At 38.9% G+C, this 10,000-nt stretch overlaps 1 protein-coding gene across 1 annotated transcript in view; it reads left to right on the top strand.

The window, feature by feature from the left end:
* LOC138031348 (uncharacterized) overlaps positions 1–10,000 on the top strand; it is a 49,092-nt gene that overhangs the window by 33,246 nt on the left and 5,846 nt on the right. Inside the window, exons 9-12 of the mRNA XM_068879054.1 lie at positions 148–292; positions 909–960; positions 7,202–7,327; positions 9,671–9,924. Of these exons, the coding sequence (XP_068735155.1) occupies positions 148–292; positions 909–960; positions 7,202–7,327; positions 9,671–9,924 (577 nt within the window). The remainder of the gene's footprint in view (positions 1–147; positions 293–908; positions 961–7,201; positions 7,328–9,670; positions 9,925–10,000) is intronic.

The following is a 10,000-nucleotide window of genomic DNA, read 5'->3' as shown; positions in this document are numbered from 1 at the left end:
GTCTTACTAACTTTCCATATGAAATGTAAGTTTCCTCGAGAGCATACCTTTTAAATGCCACAAGAGTAGACAAAATTACCAATGCGTGAAAGAGTGTTGTTTTACTAGTTTTTGAACCATTAAGACTGGCGCTTCATCTCCTTTCAGATTTCAAAACCCCTTTTGTCACAAGAGTCTCCTAGTTCGCGTCGTGGAGGAAGGAGATATGACCATTTCATTCTACAGCAGCCGAGAAGAAGATGAAGATAACATGTTGTGTGTACTGGAGATCCTATTGCCTCCTAAAAGTGATGTAAGTGGTGTCAAAATTCTCTTTCAAGTGAAGGAAAGAAGAAAACCCTTTACCCTGCTTCCAAAACAGTAAAATAAGATATTTACATTTCCACCTGTACATGTAGGAGGTACTTTTACAATAGTTTTAAGTAAACTTGAAGGAGGCAACATGGCTCAGTGGTTAGGGAACTGGCGCATGGTTGGGGTTCAAATCCGAAGGTTGTCCAATACAGTTACTTTAAGAGATTCATGTTACTTAATGTGGGCGTCACAAAGTGACCCTATAACCATGACGTCAACCAGAACCCTAACCGAAGTCCAAACTTTCGGGCCCGAAAAGCCATTTGTGAAACTGTCAACCGCTTGTTTTGGAAAGTCAATCTTTTAACATGTTTTCAAGGTAACGAAAAGCAAAATGACTATGAAGTTTGACGACAAATCCCCTCCGTTCTTGACACCCGAAATGGCTCGTAAACTTTCGGGTCCTTCGAGAAACGGACTCCTGGACACTATTTGTTCTTTTCATTGTCCTTGTTGATTCGAATTGAATCCTTTTTGGTGGCCAGACGAGCACCCAGAGCCCAACTTTGCTTAACGGACAATTTTACTGAACGTATTTTAAATTGTCTTGTCAGAAAAGACCTGTGGAGTCCGATGGTTTTCCTTTGCGTGATACCACGTTTGATGGTAAGTATGGTATCCTCACTGCATGCAAAGGAGTGTTAAACAAGCTTATATATCACATACGGGGCAAATTTACTAAAGGTTGATTGGCTGAGATGGAGGGCATTTTTCCTTAATCACGAGGGCACTTTTGGTAATCAAGAGAGCATGATTACTTGATCGTGACTGTTTGAGAGTTGCTTATTCAGAACAAGCGAAGTTACAAGAAAATCTTCCTGATTAAACTACATTTTAAGCGTCATTTCTGGTGACAGCAACGATTTATTGAATAGACCTTTCCGGCTTGTACATTTTGTTTTCCCAATACAGATCATGTGATAATACTCAGGAGGCTTGGTCCTTTGTTATGTTCATTAAAAAGAGTGCATGCAGGCATATTCATGCTTGCATGCCCTCATTTTAATGAACAAAACAAAATGTGCAAGCCGAAAAGGTCTATTGAACGGGCTTCCCTCAATAATTTTGCCCTTTATGTGATAAACATGTAACCGCAATGTGCCCTCGTGCAATTAAGGATTAATTTCACTTGTATTTTCAAAGTTTTCCAAATTGCCCTCTTCGCTTCGAGACTCGGGAAATTTTGTGAAGACTTTGAAAATACGCGTAAAATTATCCTTTAATTGCCTTCGGCCCCATGCGATTACATAAAAAAATTTACGATGATCACCTGGAATCAAAATCCAAAAAAATGGGTTTAAGAGCAGCAAAGGTAGTTTTCTAGCGGAAGTTTCGAAGTTGCTTCAGGAACACAAGGAAAAGTGCTTTGAAAAAATCGTTTGTACGCCAGGAGAAGGTGGCGAGGGTCTGAAATGAATTATGTACAGTTGCATGTCCGCTTACGATGTCTTGGAAACCTTTGGTAATTTCACTTGTTATTTGCATGTTAAGTGGGCGTTATTATAATGTAACGAAATTCCTGCCGCATGTACAGCTCTAGGGAGTTTAAAACCTCCACTTCCACAAAAAATAACTTTAAATCATAGGAAATTACCTTGCTAGTCAAATCAGTCTATGATTTTTTCAAAAAAAGTCGTGTCCTCAACTAGATGCTCAGAGAGCGTAAGCTGGGTTGCCTTTGTTACGTGTTTGTCCTCCTCAAATTTTCGTACTCATTCCCAAACGCACTAACAAACTATCAGTCCTGAAACGAAACACTATTTATTTTTAAAATAGCTTCTTCTTTGTGAATAACTCTTCCATAAATTAAATTTGGTCAAGAACGTAAACATTTCGACACCTAAATGCGCAGTTGATAAGCTTAAAGAAATATTGTTGGCTTCCCAAATTAACTTCATTTTACACCAGATGTCTAAACAGCAAGAATTCCTGTCATCGTTTTGAAAACTGCTCCCGTATCAAATTTCAACCCAATTAGTCACATCTTTACCCGAAGACTGTGCAGAGTTGAGTGCAAATGATTATAAATAGCCAGACAACAGAGATCGGACTTGAATGAACACAGATACATTCAAGGTGTTTGATTCCTTCAATGAGTTTGTTAAACCCATATCCAACCAGACAAAGTTATTACAGAATTTGCCATTTGGTTTCAAGGTTGTACATAACATGGCAGTTAGTAAAATATTTAAAAAGCAGGTCACTGCTCGACCGCCGATCAAAAGATGCAATTGTTGTCGAAGTTTTTTATTCATCACTTTGAAGATTCCAGATGTTTATTTTTCAACGCCTGTCTTGTTATCGAATTGACGTTCCATTCTTGAGCTCCATAAGAGTATATTTTGTTTAAAAGATCCACTAAAACGCCATTTGCGTTACATCGACTTCGATGCCATTTGCAGGTTAATTGAATATTCTACTGTGACCACCGGATAAAATCTACGCACTTCTACTACCACCTAAAATTTAGCAAAGACAATACTTAGCAGGGGAGTGACATGAAAGACCCTATTGCGCAACTTTTCCCATTTCCGACACAGGAAAAGAAAGGTTTGTCTGGAAACGAAACACTTCTTATTTTTGTTTCATTTCCTTAGAAATGAAACGAAACGAATCTCCTTTGACTTTAGGGTGAACTATTTACACAGCGAGGAAGAGTGGCCAATCAAAAAAGACTTTGTAATTGAAATTCAAACATCTATGTGATGCAAAAACAAACTTGTGAATACGTGAACCTGAAGTATCGCAAATCATAATGCTGTCAACACAAAAGCGAAGAAAATGGATCATAAATAGGAATTTTTGAGTATCTGAATGATTTTGGGTTAGATTAAAGCGATCTATTGTTGAAAAATCCAAAGTTATGTCTCTTCGTGTTAATGAGTAATGTAAACAGTCTTCGCACTAGTAAGTAGTAGTAATAAATTGGGTTCACCAGGAACCAGTTATCGTAAAGCTAGTAACTGCCGTGCAGGGGTATTATTTATAACGCCGAATAATTAGCGTTCAATTTTTAAAATGGTTAGCTGTTAGATATTGATGTGTGCGGTTTTTACCGTCAAATGCCGATTTTATAACGTGCAGCTTTCTGCAAAATACCCCTCTCGGTAACTGCTACGGTTCTTATGTAACACACGCAATAGAAGATTCAGGGAAAATAGGTATTTGTAGACTTAATTATTCAATGTATTGTGGAAGTAATCAAGTATCTGCCCTCTTTAATGGTTAAGATTCCTTGACACACTCGGCATCAAGCTTCTTGTCGTTAAGAGAGTTATAGTTTCAATAGACGAAGCGAAATCAATATGACAGACCAAGTAACCCACTCTACAATATTTATCTTTTGTCCTGCCCTTACCATTCGGGAAATGACACACTATTTCTTTTCGAAATGGTTTCTTGTTGATATAGCTTCTTGTTTGTAAATAATTGTTGCTTAAATTAAATTTGATCAATAACGTAGAAATTCACCTTTAAAGAAATATTGTTGGCTTCCCAAATAAACTGCATTTTACACTAGAATGACTAAACAAATATTTTCTAACGTGCGAAACTATGGTTACCTATAAATCATTTGCAAATGGCTAAAAACTCTTGTCATCTTTATGAAAACAACTCGCATATCAAATATCAACCCACATATACAAATTAACAAGCAAAATATTTGCTATCAGAGGAAAGGAAAAAACTTCCCATTTCATTCTGTGCGTTCAAAAAAGCAACACACTCCGTTTCAAAAACCATACGCAACCAGTTTTCGGGATCAACACCCTTTACTGAAGAATCATTTCCTTGAATAATAAAGCAAAAAATGGCCTGGTCAACAAGCTTTCTTTCAAGTAATTCTTCACTAACAATAAATATTCAAAATCTCAAGTGTTTTTTTGGCTGAAGACTGTGCAGAGTTGAGTACAAATAAATAAAATTATAAATAGCTAGACAACAGAGATCCGACTTAAGTAAACACAGATCCACTCAAGGTGCTCGATTCATTCTCTGAGTTTGTTAAACCCGTATCCAACCAGAAAACGTTACCAGAAACTTCAATGCCATTTGGTTTCAGTGTGGTACATAACATGACAGTTAATAATATATTAGAAATATAGGGCAGTCGTATTCGAAGTCCGTTATTCGTCGCTTTTGAGATTCTCACCGCTTGTTTTGGTTATCGAATTGACGTTCCATTCTTGAGCTCCATAGAGGTACATTTTGTTTAAAGATCCAATAAAACACCATTCACGTTACATCCGCTTCGCCGCCATTGCTTGTACTGCGTCCGCCGGATTAAAGTTTCGCATTTCTACTACCCTGAAACCCACCAGAGATACGCCCAGAAGACTCTAGGCGCAAAGACAATACTTAGCAGGGAAGTGACAGGAAAGACCCTATTGCGCAACTTTTCGATTTCCGACAAAAAGTGGAAAACGCTTCTCATTTTTCGACGGGATTGCCATATGGCAACCGAGTAAAATGTTTGAAAACCTATATTATATTTTAAAAAGATATTTATTACAGGACTTCGAGACAAACTCAAACATCGCCTGTTACAAATGATGTTTTGAAAGAGGTGGAAACGGCACCATCAGCGTGAAACCCGTTGTCAAAACGACCACCGAGCCTATCATCTAATCGTAGAATCCCTGTTGTTGCACAAGAGGTGATGCTATCATCGCTGACCAGCTTGGATGAACAGAAGGGTCAAATACATACATATTACACATGCAAGGACAACAACTACCTTCCTCACGGGTCCATCAGGTGGTGCGTTCAACAAAGATCCTACAGCCTCGGGTCGCACTCATAAATCTCAGCTTGGGTGGTTGTTCCAATGATCTGATGTCTATGAGCCTTCTCTTGGAGTTTGGTGGCTGACATTCCACGAGAATTTCGGGATGTTTTGTTTGCTGTGCAGACTTATTGACTCATTTACAAAAACAGATAAGGAGTACACGTGGAACAGCAAACCATGTGTGAGAATGATCACTCAGGCCATTCAGCTGCGTAGCAATAGTGACTTGCACCGTTCTGCTATTCTTGGGTTTCACTCAAGTGATCAACAAAAGAAATAGTTCGCATACTAATAGGGTTCAATAGACCTTATTCACGGTTGGCCGCCATGTTGGATTTGCTATTATCATTCAAATTAGCTACACACTTCTGTGGGGGCAAACAACACAAGTTCGAGAAGTTGTAACGAACATCTTAGCGACACAGATGATTTTTTTCACGTTCATTGAATGTTTATCACCTAAGTAGTAAAATAGAATGATTACACAAGTTACTTCAATGTTGTTTTAGTGAAAAATGAGCAGATAACGAAGTAGAAAGTCAAAATGTCAAAGGCAATCAAAAGATATAAAATTATTATAAAAGGAAATTAATTCTAAATTCTAAAATGTATTTTTAACAGTGTTCTTTCAATATTTCTACGAGCCGATTTTCCGCAATTTGCCTTTTTTCTAATCTTTGCCCCCAGCATAACACATGGGTAATTTGCATGACAATTTGAAAACCAACGTGGCGGCTATCGTGAATAATCATGACCTATTTTCCGGAAGATTGGATCGGGACACCAACATGGCCGCCGTTTCACTGTGTGGGGACATCAACATGGCGGCCGTGACGTCATGTGAAATCCAAGAATTGAACAAGACCACCTCAAGCAAATGTCTCCTTTCTAAAAAAAGCTTGAAGTAAGGAAGAAATGTGAAAATGAAGTATTAAACAAAGTTTTCATGTCCATCTAGTGGTTGGCATAAGAAGAGATTGCTAACACAAAGCTCTTATCCCTTTTAAATTTGATGTAACACGCAGGCTCACGACCTCCAGCATTTCACATATGCTGGAGAAGGTGCGCTTCGAGAAATGTTTCTCATTCTCTTGTTGACAGTGAAGTTGAAGCGTTTGTCCCATTTGTTAAGTATGTCCTTGAGGGGAAAAGTAAGACAGAGTTTTTACATATTGAGCACTTGCAGAATCTCTTGAAGGCATCCTGGAGAAACGTTCTCCTGACATTTCGTAAATTAAGTCTTTTGTTTCTGATGGGGCCGCTGAAATGCTTGGGGTACGTAATGGAATGGTCGCGCACCTCCGAGAGAAATTCCCTGGCCTCATTAATATCCACTTCATTTATCACCGGTTGGCATTGGCATGTGTCGACGCTTGGAAAGAACTGGCATACTTGCAGACGCTGGAAAGTGGTCCGTAGACCACGAAACAGATCTGTATGGAAACCAGAGGCAAAAGTATAATCGTGTCCTAGTTATTCATTTATATATATATGTATATTTATATAATTCCTACTTTTCTACTTTTCTTCCAAAGCAATTGTCGATCGCACTTTAACAATCCGAGATTACTACTAGTTCTAAAGATTAAATCTCAATTCCAAGTTAAGAATAAGAAAGATTGCTCCATATAAACTGAAAAGCATTTTGGTCTTTGTAATGAGCTGGGACAATACTGAGGTTTCGAAGTACTTATTGAGGCGCATATGTCAGTGTTGCCACCTATTGCCAATCAGTGCCTTAAGCCTGGTTTTCACTATAGACGCAAGCATAAGCACGAGAAGCATACGCAAACTCAATAGCTTGTTGTTTATTAGAGCCTTTTGTTCGAACAATAGACACTAATTAACAACAAGTAAATGCGCCTGCGTGTGCTGCTTGTGCTTATGCTTGCGTCGCTAGTGAAAACCAGGCCTGGTTCCAATTGTTAGCATATTTGAGACAAACGTGTTTGTAACTGAAACATATCTTTTCTTTTAGACACTCTTTAACAGTGGCCAAAGAAACATAAACGAATCACACAAAAGATTTTGCCTAATTAGTCTATCTGTTTACTTCAGAAAATGAAACTCTGGCAGCAAAGCGGTTGAAGGTCTCACCCGGCTGTGGGAATTTGGAAAACAATTCCAGTCCACATCCAGAGGTTTCTACAAGGCCATGCACAGCAAGCTCCCCGGAAATTACAGGTAATGTGGGCAAAGTATGCTAAAAATAAATTGGAACGAGTGGTTTCAGAGTAAGAACAGAGAATAAAAGGTTCACTTTTTTGTGCTCGCGTTGTCATCAAAACCTCAAATTTGGTGATTTCACGTCGTTGGTGCAGAGTACAGAACGAATGTGTGCTAAAATGCGTGCCGCACGTGCAACATGATTATTTTTCCTCTTTTAACCAATGGTATTGTTTTGTGGCGTTCTCGTTTACGACCACGTCGTAGATTTTCAAGTCCCGTATAACGGCAGAAAGTGTTTATTCTTAAATCCGGCTCCACTCGTTGTGGCACCGGCGAGATTCAAAAAAGCTTTCTTTTCAGTAATTGATCTTGAAGCAGGAGTATTCTTTGCCAGTTGTATTTTGTTGGTCAAAAAATTAACAGATTGTTTCAAAATATCATTAATGTATTTGATATATCATGACGAACCACACGGAATAGGGAGTTAACGAGAGGACAACGGCAACTGCAACGACGACACCGCAAAACAATTATATTATTGGTTAAAAGAGGAAATTTAAAATATTCGTGCTGCACGTGCTGCACGCATTTTAACCGAATAAAAAGGCTTGGTTATTAGGGAGTTTAAGAAACCACGACGGCTTCGGCGACGAGAACGTCACTTCAAAATATACGTTTGAGCTATTCTAAGTATTTCATGATTATTACATCTTGTTTATATTATTTAATATGGGCGAAATGTCCTATAACTGGATTGGTACGGACGGATTTTAAGTAAAGAGTGAGACTGAAAGATTCACTATGGTTTGTCCACGTTGTCGTCAAAACCTGAAATTTGGTTATTTCACGTAGTAGTTTTGACGAGTACGGGAGAGAATTGTTCAAAAATGCGTGCCGCACGTGCCGCACGATCATTTTTGGTTCTTTTAATTAATAATATTACTACTTTTTGGCATTGTCGTTGCCGTAGCCGTCGTCGTTTCTTAAACTCCCTATTTGAGAATGGTATCGACCGTCAAACATGGCATCCCTTCTTTACGAAAGAAATTAGCTTCGTCCATGTTAAAACTCCCTATTCTTGGGTTTCACTCACGTGATCAAAAGCCATGTTTTTCAACGAACACAAAAGAAGACGTTAGCATAATAATAGCTTTCATATCCCGGGGGATTGGATCGGGACACCAACATGGCCGCCATTTCATTGTTTGGGGACACCAACATGGCGGCCGTGACGTCATGTGAAATCCAAAAATATCCTGCATCGGCGACGTCAACGAAAGCGTCACCTCAAAATGTACCTTTTTACAATCCTAAGTCTTTTACGATTTTTCCATCTTGGTCATGTCGTACATTGTGGGCGAATTATCCTAAAAATGAATTTATAACAGCGGTTTTAGAGTAAAAATATGGAATGAAAGGTTTGCATTTCTACGCCCAAGTTGTCGTTAAAACCTCGATTAAATTTGTCGATTTCTCGTTGTGGTTATGCAGAGTACAGCAAAAGTATATGCTAAAGTTCGTGCTGCACGCGCAGCACCATTAATCTTCCTCTTTATTACATCCATTTAGAAATTTCTCCTGATCCTTTCAATTTGATTGGCTCTCAGCAGTGCGATTTATTTCTAAATCGCACCATTTCCCAGCCAATGAGAAAAAAACACTACGACAAAACAGCCGATCAGATTTCAAAGCTTGTTTAAGGTAACCAAGCAAATTGCAGGAAAATGAATAACAAAGAAAACCATTGTATGGCGAATTTTGCGACTTTTGTTCCCAACTGGATCAATAGAATGTCGGTACTGACTATAATCCTGTATTTTGGCTATAAATAATGGTTGTATGATTTCTAAATGGATGTAATAAAGTGGTATTTGAACTATGTGTCGTGCAATTTCTGTCTGAAATCATACTTGTGATTTCAAATCGAACTCGCGCTGCGCGCTCGTTCGATTTTGAAATCACACGTATAATTTCAGACCAAATTGCACTCCACTCAGTTCAATTACCATTATTTATCCGATGATATACTTGCTTTGTGGCGTTGTCGTTGCCTTAGCCGGTTTCATTCGTTTGTTAAACTTCCTGATAAGCGATCGCGTACGAACAAAAACCATTTAGGAGGTAAAGAACGCATTCTATCCGCGCGAAATTTGGACAAGAATAAACAGTGAAGGGAAAGCAGTTTGCTTCTGCGCCAATTTAGTTCGCTCGTTCACAATGAAGGAATATTTCTTCGGAGATCTTCACCCACACTGATCGAGCATTGCTGTGCAGGTTACATTCGAAAGCACTCGTTTATCCGCAGCATGAATAAGTTCAATTGAATCATCGGTAATTGTATGTCATACTTCGTTTCAGAAAGAGAAACGCCCTCCCAAGAGACATTAGAGTGGCTGTCAAGGAATCTCACGTCATGGGAACCTCTTGCCCGTCGTCTGGGTTTCAATGCCGGGGATATAAGAAGATTTGACGAGGATAACCAAGGGTCGGCTAAGAAGGCATTTGACATGCTGCTCACATGGAAACAGAAGAAAGGCTCAGATGCAACTTACTCCGTGCTATGTGCAGCATTAAGTCATGAGTTTGTGGGGCGGAAAGACCTGGCTGAAGAAGTAATAAACCCTTAAAACTCTAGAATCCTGCTCTCAATTCAATAGGCCTAGTAGGACGTTTTCAAGCAACCCCTAG

The sequence above is a fragment of the Montipora capricornis genome, chromosome 14 (assembly GCF_036669925.1).
Source record: "Montipora capricornis isolate CH-2021 chromosome 14, ASM3666992v2, whole genome shotgun sequence".
NCBI classification, from domain to species: Eukaryota; Metazoa; Cnidaria; class Anthozoa; order Scleractinia; family Acroporidae; genus Montipora; species Montipora capricornis.
The sequence above is the reverse complement of the archived record's forward strand: the minus strand, read 5'-3'. Positions and strand labels throughout refer to the sequence as shown.